The sequence below is a fragment of the Mustelus asterias genome, chromosome 18 (assembly GCF_964213995.1).
Source record: "Mustelus asterias chromosome 18, sMusAst1.hap1.1, whole genome shotgun sequence".
In the NCBI taxonomy this organism is placed as follows: Eukaryota; Metazoa; Chordata; class Chondrichthyes; order Carcharhiniformes; family Triakidae; genus Mustelus; species Mustelus asterias.
In genome coordinates, this window is record NC_135818.1 from 79,453,829 (window position 1) to 79,468,915 (window position 15,087).

Consider the following 15,087-nt stretch of genomic DNA (forward strand, 5'->3'; position numbering starts at 1 on the left):
TGGGTGATGTGTTTAGTGGCACCTCCTTGTTATCTTTTGAGCAACTGTGTCAACAATATGATATCCCAAGATCCTCTTTTTTCAGATATTTACAATTTAGAGACTTTATTCTTAATCACAAATCTCTGCACCTTGATGCTAATGACTCATCAATAGAAAGAATCCTGATATCTATGGAACCAAAGCAATTAATCAGCAAATTTTATGACACATTACGTTCAAGATACTGTGTGAATAAGTTAGACACTCTGCAATCTTGGGAGTGTATGAATATTGACTCAGAGACCTGAGACAGTGTCTGGGAAAATGCCAATGGAATCTGAGTCTGTAATAGAATGAAGGAGACCAAACTTAAAATATTATATATATTACAGCATATTACACCAAGCTGAAGGCATAGGATAGGTCCTGCTATATCCTCACTGTGCCAAAAATGCAAAATGATGAAAGGTGACTACACAGATTGTGTCTGGTCCTGTGTCAAAATTAAATCCTCCTGGTCGGGCATACTTAGAGCTTAAGAAGATATTTGATACGTCCTCAGAGTTTGATCCTTTGTATTTGATTCTGGGGCTCCCAGACAAAAAGATAATTGATGCCAATGAGAAAAGGCTGGGCAATATCCTAATATTTGCAGCACAGAAGAATATCCTTTGCTCCTGGATTAGCGATAAGTGTCCTTCTGCACAGTATTGGCATTAAATTATTATGGAATGTATCCTAATGGAATTCCTAACCTGTATACTCCGATATGCATGAATGCGGATGCATTCGGGAACGTTTGAAGCCCTTAATTCAAATATACAGTTTCTATAACATCTGACTCCTACAAGGTTTTCTGTAGCCTATGTAGCACTGCCTCTAATATACTATTCACGAGGGTGTGCGCCATTTCACCATGTTTCCCAGGCTTTATCTTCTTCTCCTCCATTCTGTTACTTGTCTTTTTTGTACATGTTGAAGTGCTGGATATACTGAATATAGTGAACACACTGAACCAACTGTGTTGGTTCCCTCCTGTCTTTTTCTATATGGCAAAATGATCAACCAGTGTTTGAGGGTGTGTTGCATTATTTATAAAAATGGAAAAACTCGAATAAAAATATAATTAAAACATATACATGTGAAAGATCTTGCTTCAATACAATCGATAGTCTATCGGTGCACAAGTCAGATAATTCTCAGCTAATAAGATCAGTTCTTGAACGTATTAGTTATCTATTTGCTGATATTTTAGATATATCAACATCCACATTATACTGCACCTACCAAACCAGTCTGGCTGAGTGAGGAGCCTCAATGCTTGCTCTTCACATTCCCCTCAAACCATGAACAAGCAAAGATCTCAATTCCATTTGGATGCACCATGCCTGAGCCTTAGTTGTACCTGTAACTCCTCGATTTACATCATGTTGTGCTATTGCCTATGAATGCAAATAGAGCAGTTTGTTATGGAAACCGAATAATCCTCACAGTGCTGTTTTAACTAATGTTTGAATGAATCAATTTATTGGACCTTAGTCCTGCTGCTAACTTTACTTCAAATTAGAATTGAATGTTTGTGGTTGTCATTCTCTATTTCTCAACACAAACACACATAGACAACACAGCAAGCAAGGAGAAAAGATAGCAGGAGACTTGTTGCTAAGGAACAACAGAGTCTTGGGCAGTTAAAACCAACAGCAACTATATTCTTCAAACAGTCTGTGATCTACCATCTGTATTTAAAATTGTCATTATTCAAACTATCAGATTATTCCAAGATTGCAGTATTATAATTACACAGGATTTCCAATTGAAAACATACTTACATTCGTCTAGTCCTAACTGGTAAGCAAGATTCTGTAGTCCTCGTACCTTCTCCATTAATTTAGCAGTAGTAAGACTTCCCAACTCTGATAACAAAGGTATTCAAAGGCATTTTATTAGGGCACATTATAGAAGTGATGTCAATCATACATCAGGTATGTTCAAAATGATGTGGGTGAAAATATAAATACACAACTTAGCAAATGGCCCAAAGCACAATTTTGCGGTGGGGGGGTTGGCCATAGTGGTGGCAATGTCACTGGATCATTAATCCACAAGCCCAGGCTAATGCTCTAGGACACGAGTTCAAATTCCTCCATCTCAGCTGGTGGAATTTAAATTCAATTAATACATCTGGAATTGAAAATTAGTCTCCATAATGGTGACCATGAAACTATCAACTGGGTTTTCCTTTAACGTGCAGAAAATCTGCCTTCCTTACCTGCTGACCTTCATGTGACACCACAGCCCTCTGAAACGGCCTTGTAAACCACTTGGTTAGGGAGAGGTAACAAATGCTGGCCTTGCCAGAGGCACCCACATACCATGAAAGAATAAATTAACAAATAACTTCTGAAATTTGCATGACACGTTATTAAAATCTTTTTTTAAAACCATACAAAAATACTCAATTATTAATTTCCACCTGTTTTTTATTGTCTTTCAACATAAAACATTGAGGTTTTACAAAGCAGAAACAGACGTCGAAGTTCTGGCAAAATTAAGGCAAAACTGTTTGAACAGAAATGTTATGCAGGCTTTCAAAACAGGATTTGAGCCATTCATCAAACTTGAATATTTAATAAGAATTGAAAAATAATGGCTAGTTCCTCCACTATCACCTCTCTCATTTCTTTCCAGCTTTGTGTGCACGTGTGATGATATGTCCACATTTTATACTTCTGTGTTTATGTATATATTCTGTGTAAGTAAGGGTAAAAGCGTGTGTGTGTGTGTTCAGGGTTAGAGAAAGGAGAGGTTAAGAGATTATTGGGAGGCAGATTACCTATGGAATCTAAGGGATGAAAGCTTAAACCGATTCTCCCAAAAGTACTGAATTGGCAGGAAAACTGTTCTCGATCGCGACAGTTCTGACAGTTCAGCTTCTCACCCGAATCTCCGCACTCTGTGCATAGCAGAGAGCCCAGTCGGGAATCTCATTAAAAACCCAGGGGGCGGGGCCTATTCACGCCAGAGTTTGACAGTTCTGGAGCTCTGCGCATGCACAGTGGCCCCAAACTGTCAAATTCCCGTTTGCTGGCCAGTCCAGGATCCCCACAGTGCTGCCCCTCCAGCACCCCCATGGCCCGCCGTTCGCAGCCACCACAGCAATTCCCGGGCCAGCCCTGACGCCCCCCCCATCCCCCCTGTCCCATCCCAGAGCGCCCTGATGCCCAGGCCTCACACCACCTCCCCCCCCCCCCCCCACAGTGGCGATTTCCTCCAGACCCCCCCTCCCCCAAATCGCTGTCCTCCATTCCAGACCGATCCCAATGCAGAGTGGCAGCCCCACCCACAATAGGCCCCATCCCCTTGACAGTGCCCGATGGGCAGCCAAGGTGCCCCCTGGGCATGGGTTCTTTGCCCCTTGGGCAGTGCCAGGGGCACAGGCTGGCATTGCCAGGGGGCCCCACCTCATGACCCCCTGGGGGGCCCCGATTGTTCCCCCCCTTTCATTCCGGCGGGGTCTCCCGCATGTTCCCTGAACATGGGGAGCTAGTCTGAACCTCGCCGGAATGAAGTACTCCTGGCAGGATGGGAGACTGGTCCCGATAATTAGCAAATATACACATATAAAATAGATTTAAAAACAGATTTAAATGACTTATCTGCCTTCCCGCCGGTTTCCAGCGTGGTCTGGCCGGCGACTGTTCGCTGGCTCTGGGAGATGCGCATGTGTTCCTGGCACATGCGCATATCCCCGTTCAAGGCCGCAGATACGCATCTCCCGGCCAGACCCGCCAGAAAAGTGGCGGATGGGAGAATCGTGGCCGTTATCTTTTTGCATTTGTAATAAGGACTTAAGGCTTCTCGCCGTTTTTTGCAAAGGTCAAGTGTAAGTTCCGAGTTGAGTTTTCATGGAGCGCTGTTGGATGCTGATGTGGATTTCGGAGTGACATGAAGGACAAGAAAGAAGACGGAGAAGTAGACAATCTTTGAGCTCTGCTGCTATTGGTGGATCTTCATGGTGGTTAAAGCCGCTGACTTGAACCCAACGGGTACAGCTCGACTCAATGTTTGAGCTACGGCTGCAGGAAGTGCCCGAACTCCAGGCCAAGGTGTGCTGAACACTGTCAGAGTGATGGTGAAGACGTCAGGAGAGGACTCGCCCCATGGACCGGATCTACTTCGTGAAGTGGGAGTTGTTTGCTGTGGATTTGAAGTTGCAGAAATCTTTTGCCTGAATATCTCCGCCATATCTTTCCCTTTCAAATTTCGATTGCCTTCATTAACTCAGTCATCTAACACTCACTTTAACTAAACTTTGCCTTTCCATTTGCTTTTATAGTATCTGTTACGTTTTTAAAATATTTTCTTTTCTAGCACTCAATCTTTTTCAGCTCCCTCCTACACTTCCTTATGTTCTTTGTGATTATATATAGTGTTCTTTGTCCTAATTTTGCCACATGCCTTCCTTGTAATGTGTTCTATATTCTAAAGTTCTGAAAGGTGTTAGATAAATGGAAGTCATTCCTTTTCATAGCTCCCACTTATAGCACCATACATTAGTACTCCGGGGCCCTGGTCCAATAAACTACCCGAGGTTGAATGGCAGTTCATTAATGCAGAGATTAAGCACAGTCAATACCTTTAAGCATGTCAATATCATCCTTCTCAAGTTCTGCCATCCATTTGGGTGGAGAGCTGGTAATAGGCTACAAAACAAAAATGGAAATTTGCCTTAATTTGTTAAAGTACCTCACAATTGATGCTTTATTAACTGAATTTTGCATTTTGCTTCTAGAAAAAGAGTTTGCGGGAGTGGGTGAATTAACACTGCACTTTCACTTTTGTGATTGATGCTACTCACTGGGATAGTTGGATAAGAACCATCTCACTGGACATATCACTAGAAAAATCATAGAAGGAAAGGGGATGAAAGCTGCGTTAGCCTATTCAATATGAACTAAGGATTGATTAATGGATAGGGAGCAGACAATCAGCCTAAACTAATTTAGCAGGGCACCAGAAGGATCAGTGCTAAAGCCTCAGATACTTACAATCTATATCAATGGCTTAGATGAGGAGGCTGAGTAAAATGTATCTAAGTTTGCAGATGACACAAAGTTAGGCAGGAAAGTAAGCTGTGAGGAGGATGCAAAGAGGCCTCCGAGGAACATAAACTGATTGAGTGGACAAGAGTGTGGAAGATGGAATATAAAGTAGAGAAATGTAAAGTTATCCATTTGGTAGGGAGGATAGAAAATTAGAATTATTGTTTTAAATGGTGAGAGACGAGTAACAATTGGAATTCAGAAGGACCTGTGACCTCGTACACGAATCACAGAATGTTAACATGCACATAAGCAGGCAATCAGGAAGGAAAGAAATTCAGAAAGCAAACAGTGTGTTAGATTTTAGTACAATGGGATCGCGGTAGGAGAGTAAATAAATATGGCTACAATTGGACAGGACATTGGTGAGACCACACCTAGAAACTCTGTACAGTTTTGTCTCCTTTCCTAAGAGGGATATATTTGCCTTAGAGTGGGTGCAATGAAGGTTCCTGAGATCATGAGGAAAAAATGAGTAGTCCCAGTCTTTATTTCATAGAGCTTAGAAGGATGAGAGGTGAGCTCATTGAAATATATACAATTATTGAGAGGCTTGACACAGTAGATGCTGGCAGGATGTTTACACAGAAATCTAGACCACGAGGCCACAGTCTCAGAATAAGGGGTTGACCACTTGGAACTAAGATGGGAAGAAATATCTTTACTTGTGAACCTTTTGGAATTTTCTGCCTGAATGCTCAAGTCACTTAGTATTTTCATGTCAGAGACCAATAGATCCTTTAGACACAAGAATCATTTAGGGGTATAGCTGGAGGGCTTAGCTGAGGTAGAAAATTAGCCATGACCTTACTGAATAGTGCAGCAGGCTTGAAGGATCAGGTGGCCTACTCCTGCTCCTATTTCTTATGTTCTTGTGGTATTATCTAAAACAGAGTTTCAAATAGATATAAAAGAGAAACTATATCATTCATCTCTTTCACTAGTATGGATCATTTTTGAAAAAAAATATTTTTGGCAAAGTTTCATTTCAATTTAATAAGAAAAGGACATCTATAAATATATTTTCCGACTAGAAACTATAGAATCTGAAAAGACTGAGCACTTACTGTTTGAATAGGAGCTAAGGATTGTATAAAAGTCATTTACAATTATGGAGTTGAAATTCTTCCTGTTGATAGCTTTAACAAGCAGAATATCCCATTTTAACAGGAATTCTAATTCTGTACAAAATGATTTGCTATTTACTGGAATAAAGACATCAAATGATGAATTCACCCCATGATAATTTTCTAATTTTTAAAAAATCATCTAAGACATCAAATTGCACAAAGATACTTACACTTTTGAAAGATGCTGCAAATTCCGCTACCCCTGGCACTGAAAGAGACAATGAGATTGGGTGATTTTTTTTTATGTCACTGAGAAGTGTCAGTGTTGAAGAACAAAATAGTGTTTCACTTTGAAGACTCCCAAGGCAGATATAGCACAGGATAAAGGCAGAAAATCACTGTCTCTCTGTCTGTCTCTCTTTGCTCTGGCCTAATGTTGTGCTGTGGAGATGCCGGCGTTGGACTTACATTAACCTTACATTTCTATCAACCTTTATACAGCCCTATTGTAATTTGGAGCAAATTAACAAACATCTTTTAATACAGTGTGCACTGTTCAACCCATGCAATTACCTGTGACTTTTCAGCCCCATAGTGCAGCTGTGGAATGTGACCACTCTGTGCCACCCAATCTATTTCATGTTGTGCCCCAGTATTTGGACACCCTTCAGTGCTGGTGTGAATTTTCCCAATGTCTCATACCAATTCTCGCCTCAGAATTAAGTCACCAAATTCGGTTCAGCTTCATACACTAGGAACTGAGTTTGGATCTCACATATGGATTTCACATTGGACTCTTGCAACCAGCTCAGACAGGAGGTTTCTATCATCAACAGTCTTGGCTCAAATCCCAGTACAAGAATATTAACCTATTCCACCTCTTTATGGAACTATATTTGACGACAATACATTTTATATACTGAGTTAATCTTAGTCACCTTCTTTATTGTTGAAATAGCAATATTCCAGCTCATAGGAACCTTACATTTCTATCAACCTTTATACAGCCCTATTGTAATTTGGAGCAAATTAACAAACATCTTTTAATAGTGTGCACTGTTCAACCCATGCAATTGCCTGTGACTTTTCAGCCCCATAGTGCAGCTGTGGAATGCGACCACTCTGTGCCACCCAATCTATTTCATGTATTATCCTGTGGGATGCAATTTACACACCGCGGGCTCCCCTGTGGCATGCACTGTTCAGATCACTCCATAGATGATGCACTATTTGCATCATATAGTGGTCGTACAAGATCCTTTCTTAATCCACATGGGGTTCCTGTGTGGTGCATTGTAGGTTCCATTCCTTTCAACACTGATTGCTCAGTTTGAGCTACCCATTTTGTTTTTAAATCGATAAGCATCAGTTGTATTCTATGGGTAAATCATCAAAGAAATATCTTACTTTGTTCTGGCCATAAATCTGGTGAAGCTCGATCTAGTTTCTCAAAGCTCAGCAAAGACTGCTCCAAATGTGCACCTGACGGCATAGAAGCAGAATATAAATAAGAGGCCAGGAGTCTTCAGGTCACATATTTTACAAGACATACACTGGTGGCCCAGTGGTTTTCATTTATTAACAGCAAGGCTGTAGTGGAACCACATATTCTCCACCATTATTTTGGCCCCAGGAGAGAAAAATTAGACAAGGAGTTAACACATTCAAATTGTCACATCCAGCAGTCGAATGTGTAGAGTCCTTTCAGAATCCCCCACACAATTATCAAAGCTCCAATACTGGATCCATGTAGAGAAAACATAACTATTATCATACTTTAGCTCTGGCTGTCCACTGTAAACTAGTGTTTCTCTTGTAACAGAGGGGATGCAACACCATCTCTGGAGCAAGACAGAATAACAGAAATAATTTTCACTTGACATTCTGTCCACCCCAACAGCTTTCTGGGGAAAAGATTTCTACTATTCTTTCTGTGAATAAATACTTCTAGATGAGTCTTCAAGTGAAATAGGGTTACAGGGCAGCTTTTAAATGAGCCAGTTATGCAAATATGATTCAGCATCCATTTAAAAGGCCTTTCATTCTGCCCTGTTATTGATGTTCAAAGCCCACATTTAGCATCTTTGTTGGGGAGATTGACAAATTTGCATAGACAGTTTCCATTATACGTGTGAACATAATCGCTCATGGCAGTGCACTTGGGGAACCAGGACCATGCACAATCTTGAAATAAAGGACAGAAGCTTGCTGCAGTGCAGCAATTAACAGATGTACCAGGATGGTACCAGAGACGAGGGACTCTGCTCGTGCAACAGATCGCACTCCAAACAGCAAATAAGACACCCGAGTTTAGTTAATTATGTTAGTCGATATGTTTTGAAAAACAAAGTTTTGGTTGACATTGTGAAAGCGTGCATCATTTCTAAATCAGTGAGAAATGGGATTAGAAATGATGAATTCCGGAGATGAGATGTTAAGAACATAGAAAAAATACAGCACAAACAGGCCCTTCGGCCCACAAGTTGCACTGTTCATGTCCCTACCTACCTAGGCTTATATATAGACTTGCCTATAACCCTCAATCCTATTAAGTCCCATGTACTCATACAGAAATCTCTTAAAAGACCCTATCGAGTTTGCCTCCACCACCACTGATGGCAGCCGATTCCACTCACCCACCACCCTCTGAGTGAAAAAATTACCCCTGACATCTCCTCTGTACCTACTCCCCAGCACCTTAAACCTGTGTCCTCTCGTAGCAGCCATTTCAGCCCTGGGAAAATGCCTCCGAGAATCCACCCGATCTATACCTCTCACCATCTTGTACACCTCTATCAGGTCACCTCTCATCCTTTGTCTCTCCAAGGAGAAACGACCGAGCTCCCTCAACCTATCCTCATAAGGACGTTTGTCGTATGAAGAGAGATTTAACAGTTTAGGCCTATACTCTCTGGAATTTAGAAGAATGAGGGGAGATCAAATTGAAGTATTCAAGATGATAAAACATATGGATAAAGTGGAGCGGATACTTCCTCTTGTGGGGCATTCTAGGATGAGAGGTCATAGTCTTAGGATAAGGGGTAGCAAATTTAAAACAGAGTTGAGGAGAAGCTACTTCTCCCAAAGGGTTACAAAGAACAGTACAGCACAGGAAACAGGCCCTTCGGCCCTCCAAGCCTGTGCCGCTCCTTGGTCCAACTAGACCAATCGTTTGTATCCCTCCATTCCCAGGCTGCTCATGTGACTATCCAGGTAAGTCTTAAACGATGTCAGCGTGCCTGCCTCCACCACCCTACTTGGCAGCGCATTCCAGGCTCCCACCACCCTCTGTGTAAAAAACGTCCCTCTGATGTCTGAGTTATACTTCGCCCCTCTCAGCTTGAGCCCGTAACCCCTCGTGATCGTCACCTCCGACCTGGGAAAAAGCTTCCCACTGTTCACCCTATCTATACCCTTCATAATCTTGTATACCTCTATTAGATCTCCCCTCATTCTCCGTCTTTCCAAGGAGAATAACCCCAGTCTACCCAATCTCTCCTCATAGCTAAGACCCTCCATACCAGGCAACATCCTGGTAAACCTTCTCTGCACTCTCTCCAATGCCTCCACGTCCTTCTGGTAGTGCGGCGACCAGAACTGGACGCAGTACTCCAAATGTGGCCTAACCAGCGTTCTATACAGCTGCATCATCAGACTCCAGCTTTTATACTCTATACCCCGTCCTATAAAGGCAAGCATACCATATGCCTTCTTCACCACCTTCTCCACCTGTGTTGCCACCTTCAAGGATTTGTGGACTTGCACACCTAGGTCCCTCTGTGTTTCTATACTCCTGATGACTCTGCCATTTATTGTATAACTCCTCCCTACATTATTTCTTCCAAAATGCATCACTTCGCATTTATCCAGATTAAACTCCATCTGCCACCTCTCCGCCCAATTTTCCAGCCTATCTATATCCTGCTGTATTGCCCGACAATGCTCTTCGCTATCCGCAATTCCAGCCATCTTCGTGTCATCCGCAAACTTGCTGATTACACCAGTTACACCTTCTTCCAAATCATTTATATATATCACAAATAGCAGAGGTCCCAGTACAGAGCCCTGCGGAACACCACTGGTCACAGACCTCCAGCCGGAAAAAGACCCTTCGACCACTACCCTCTGTCTCCTATGGCCAAGCCAGTTCTCCACCCATCTAGCCACTTCTCCTTGTATCCCATGAGCCTTAACCTTCTTAACCAACCTGCCATGTGGGACTTTGTCAAATGCCTCACTGAAATCCATATAGACGACATCCACGGCCCTTCCTTCATCAACCGTTTTTGTCACTTCCTCAAAAAAAGGGTTGTCAATCTGTGAAATTTGCTACCCCAAAGTGCGGTGGATGCTGGGACAGAGAGTAAATTTAAGGAGGGGTTAGACAGATTTTTAATTGGTAATGGGTTGAAGGGTTATGGGGAGAAGGCAGGAAAATGGGGATGAGGAGCACATCAGCCATGATCAAATGGTGGAGCAGACTGGATGGGCTGAATGGCCTAATTCTGCTCCTATATCTTAGGAACTTATGACTCCAGTTAAAATCATAAAACGATTGCACATGGAGAGTGTAGAAACTGGGGAAAACGTTTCTTTACAAAACAACTTATCTGAAATTCACTGGGTAAAACGGTGCTGGAAGCAGATTTAATGACAGCTTATTGAATGGAATTGAATGTATACTTATAAATGTAAAAGAAAACTAAGACCATTGGGATCAGGAGAGTAGGACTGGGTAACTCTTTCAAAGAGCTAACATGGTCGGTGCAGGCTTGGAGGGCCGAAGGGCCTGTTCCTGTGCTGTAATTTTCTTTGTTCTTTATAGGCATGACAAACCAAACGAGCAGTATGACACGACGATCAAGAAATGCCTCTTCAAACAGAGTTGTCAAGCAGAACAAAATAACGCCGGTTTGGAATGGTTTTAAAAACAATAATATGATGCTACAATGCAGAGCGTGGGTTAAAAAGTGGCATTAGGATCCCTCTGAATGAATTAAGATGAGCCGAATACGATATTAATGGTTCACGTTTCGAGTCCCATATCAGATCATAACTCTTCTTGGGAAGAAGAATCGTATTAAACTTGAGAGTTCCGAAGTCAGATGGGACTCGAAATGTTGACTCCGTTGCTCTCTCCACAGATGCTGCCAGCTTTTCCAGCACTTGCCGCTTTTATTATCGTGAAGTTGATGGTGATAGTATGAGGAGCAGACAAAAAAATGGGACAGATCTGTCAAATCCCAACAACAATGAAACTTCACTTTCGAAATATAATCCCTAATTCGAAATAAATTAACCCAGGGACGGAGGAAAATAATGCCCAGGTTAATTCAACCCTCCCCTCTGCTTCACTCCTGAACATCTTATCAGTCTGACTGAGAGGGGGGGCGGTTGCTGTGGTAACCTGCCAACATCTTAAGAGAGAGAGAGAATTATGACGCGATTTGTTTTCTAAAAACAAAGATAAAGCACACGTCCATTGTTTTCACTAGAGTCTGGATTGTGAGAGGATGGAGTAGAGCCGGGTGCCAGGGAGCGATGTCCGCTCAGCAGAGGCTCCTCTCTCTCTCAGAAACAAATTGGAATTTACCCGCACTCGGCGACGCCATCTTCCCAGCACCGTCACATGACCCAGCGGCAACCAAACACCAGCGACATGATTAATGCTTTTTTCCCCAGGGAGACCGGCCTTCCCGATTTTAGAGGCGATGTTGACAGGAAAGCCTAACAATAATTTAAAAAATACACGCTGACGCCAAAACGTCGTCTTTTTGTCAAGTCGGCCGACGGTTAGGCGCTCGGGTCTCGCGCGAGATCGCTCGCGCAAGGGGGGGGGGAAGAGAGGATTTGATGGACGTGGCAGTCGACCAATTGGAATCCGCACGTGGTGCAGGAACGACGAAATCGGCTTCGGATAGTGGAAAGGGGGGCGGGTGGGAGATTTGATGGACGCATCGACCGACCAATCGGGAGGGCGGAAGGTGTTCCCGAGTGACGCAGGAGGCATCCATTCAGCTTCGAGGTCGGGAGGAAAGGGGCGGGACTGTGGAGGGGAATTGATGGACGTGGCGGCAGACCAATCGAACGTGTGGTTGGCTGGACACGTAACGCAGGAAGTCCAATCAGCTGGGAGATGGGGGGAAAGGGGCGGGCCCCGAATGGGGTGGGCGGGGCTGAGTGGGAGCCAGCGGCGTCCAAGTGGAGCTGGCGGGTCACCTGGCAGGAGCTGGTGTGTTAGTCGGCAGGCGGGTTATCGGCTTTGCAATGGCAGCCATCCTCAGGACGACTTTAAGGCACAAGGTAAACCGGGTAGGAGCGATGAAATAGGAGGGAGGAAAATATAAAATAAAGATCTTGTGTGTGTGGTTTTTTTAAAAACTCCTCAGTACAGAATGTTCCAGGGCCTCACACTGGTCGAGCTGGTCTCTCTCGCAGTCAGTTCGCACAACAGTTTATATATAGAAACCTATGTGTATTTTTTTTAAATTCACGGCGCATCTTATTAAATTGTTTGCAGATTTTCAATTTGGCTAATGGGAAGTGTTATTTGATCAGCAATAATTTTTCCCCCATCATTTTTCACCCTTCCCCCCCTCAGCCAAACTTGTTTCTATTTATATAATCAGAGGTCGTTTTATTTCACTCCAAGTTGTCTTTTTCTGCAGTTTTGAGTCCATTTGTTTGTTGCTCCTCTTTATTTCCTCCCCTCCTTTGCCCTCCACAAGGGATCAGGTCGCCATTTGTTTGTGGGCAGAGTTTCTAAACGTATCACAGATACATGGAAACTGCAGGTCCCTGTTCCCAGTGATTATACTTTGTTGTTTTTGCCCCCATGTCCTTATCAGAATATTAATTGCAGTTGATTTGCACTTGCCAGCTGCTTAGGCGAAATAAGGCCTCAGTGGCTGTACAGTATTGTGATTGTGGCATGTTGCATGCTGAGGCTGGGGATTTACCCCAAAACTTGAGATTGTAAGATGTCAGAGCTAATTTTCTTTATTCGAAGCTTCCTAGTTTTAATGAGCATGCCCAACAGTGCGGTTTAATGCCTCTCTTTTAAACTTTGTTCTTCCTGCAGTTTATACTTGGATTGTCTGAAAGAAAAGTAGAAAATTGTTGCTGTCTTTTGCACAGTCTGCAAGCCTGTAGGTCAGATTTAGTGGGCGGCTTCCAGATCTCCCTAGTTATTGGTTCAGTCGTGTTGGGGAGGGTTGTCCTTGGTTCTCTGTTATACAGCATTTTTTTCCTTGCTAATCTCGTCCTCTGGGAATTTGTGGCATAGATTCAGGATTCACACACCCGCATCCAAATTTGATTTATTATTGTCACGTGTTAGTATACAGTGAAAAGTATTGTTTCTTGCGTGCTATGCAGACGAAGCATACTGTTCATAGAGAAGGAAAAGAGAGAGTGCAGAATGTAGTGTTATAGTCACAGCTAGGGTGGAGAGAAAGATTAACTTAGCGTGAGGTAGGTCCATTCAAAAGTCTAATGGCAGCAGGGAAGAAGCTGTTCTTGAGTTGGTTGGCATGTGACCTCAGACTTCTGTATCGTTTTCCCAGCGGAAGAAGGTGGAAGAGAGAATGTCCGGGTTGCATGGGGGGGGGTCCTTAATAATGCTGGCTGCTTTTCCGAGGTAGCGGGAAGTATAGACAGAGTAAATGGATGGGAAGCTGGTTGCTGGAAACTCTCAGCAGATCTGACAGTATCTGTGGAGAGAATAGAATCAATGTTTCAAGTCTGGGTGACCTTTTGTCAGAGCCCAGCATTGTGACTAACCCTGAAATATGCTAGCCAGCCATTCAGTTCAAAGGCAATTGGTAATGGGCAAAACATCCTGGTCTTGCTAGTGATGCCCACATTCCATTAAAGAATAACAAAAAAGCTTTACTGAGGTTCTGCAGGAGCTTTCCCACCAGAGAAGTTTACTTTTTAATGCTAAATTACTGCATTTGTAAGCAACTTTTAAAATAGATTCAAATATAAAAAAGATATTCTTTCTACTTGGCTCTGCTTGCCATCTCTCTGGCTTGTGCCTTCCTAACCCATCCACAGACCGCCTCCTCCCACTTGCTGACTGTTCCGCTCAACAACTCCTCCCCAAAACCATTACTGTGAACAAGGGCTCAGCTCGAGGTAGGAAGCAACCTACGGAGTGAGAGCTTTGTGTATCTTCAATTTTCCACAAAATCAATTTTAATTTCCCAGGTGCCGCTCCTGGACACCTAAAAACCTCGACCATTTCTGCTTCGTCCCCATCGATGTAGACAGAGGCATGTTCTCCACTACGTTTTCTGAAGTCAACGACTGTCTCCTTCATATTGTTGACATTGAGGGAGAGATTATTGTTGTCACACCAAATGTTGCAAGTGAAAGACGCTTTAAGTTTTTTTTAGGTTGTAAGATTCTGTCAGTTTGCTTTTAAATGGTCATCTTACCATAGTGATCAGCCTCAACAGATCTTATTTTTCCACACATCGGTCTTGTGGTTTCCTCTTCAATTGCTGTAGGAGCCTCCCATTTTGAATTTAAAGTTGCCGAACTTCATAGTTCTCTTTCTTTCTCTTGGTCATATCTCCTCTAAACTTCCTTCAAGTCACCACTTTCAGCAAGCTCTCATGCCTTAGAACATAGTCAACTTGGTGCCACTTATTGATGATATTCACTAAAGACCTTTCTTCCACCACCATCCTGAGGACTTCTTTGTTCCTCCTCTTCTCTCAGCTAACCCGCCACATCCTTCTCCAGAACAAATTTCACAACTTTTTTGTCTTTTGATGTCTGCCATTTTGAAGGTCCGTGCTTCAGCTCTGTGCACCTCAAGAAACTCCAAATCTACCTTAACACTTCACAAGAGCTCTATTCATTCCTGTTCTGAGTAATATTTTGTTCAGCAATTGCTTTTTTTTGCCATTGGTATGATAGCTCTG

The 15,087-nt window shown here is 43.0% G+C and overlaps 2 protein-coding genes across 3 annotated transcripts in view; one reads left to right on the top strand and one right to left on the bottom strand.

The window, feature by feature from the left end:
* aldh6a1 (aldehyde dehydrogenase 6 family, member A1) overlaps nucleotides 1-15,087 on the top strand; it is a 47,818-nt gene that overhangs the window by 9,856 nt on the left and 22,875 nt on the right. Inside the window, exon 1 of one of the 2 annotated variants that reach the window (XM_078234359.1) lies at nucleotides 12,327-12,457. The exons of the other annotated variant lie outside the window; for it this stretch is intronic. Within the exon in view, the coding sequence (XP_078090485.1) occupies nucleotides 12,422-12,457 (36 nt within the window). The 5' untranslated portion in view covers nucleotides 12,327-12,421. Of the gene's footprint in view, nucleotides 1-12,326; nucleotides 12,458-15,087 lie in introns of those variants that run through there. 2 annotated transcript variants of the gene reach the window in all.
* Nucleotides 1,057-11,982, bottom strand: LOC144506858 (protein lin-52 homolog). The gene is made up of 6 exons (XM_078233213.1): nucleotides 11,748-11,982; nucleotides 7,562-7,636; nucleotides 6,385-6,422; nucleotides 4,619-4,685; nucleotides 1,812-1,895; nucleotides 1,057-1,424 (listed from the first exon to the last, which is right to left on the bottom strand). Exons 1-6 carry the CDS (start codon nucleotides 11,764-11,766, stop codon nucleotides 1,408-1,410), a joined length of 300 nt encoding a protein of 99 aa, XP_078089339.1. The 5' UTR covers nucleotides 11,767-11,982; the 3' UTR covers nucleotides 1,057-1,407.

Coding starts and splice junctions, on each gene's coding strand:
- LOC144506858 (XM_078233213.1), bottom strand. Junction 4,686..6,384: donor TTGCAGCATCTTTCAAAAGT/GTAAGTATCTTT, acceptor TTTGTTTTGTAG/CCTATTACCAGCTCTCCACC. Junction 1,896..4,618: donor TGATATTGACATGCTTAAAG/GTATTGACTGTG, acceptor CTTTGTTATCAG/AGTTGGGAAGTCTTACTACT.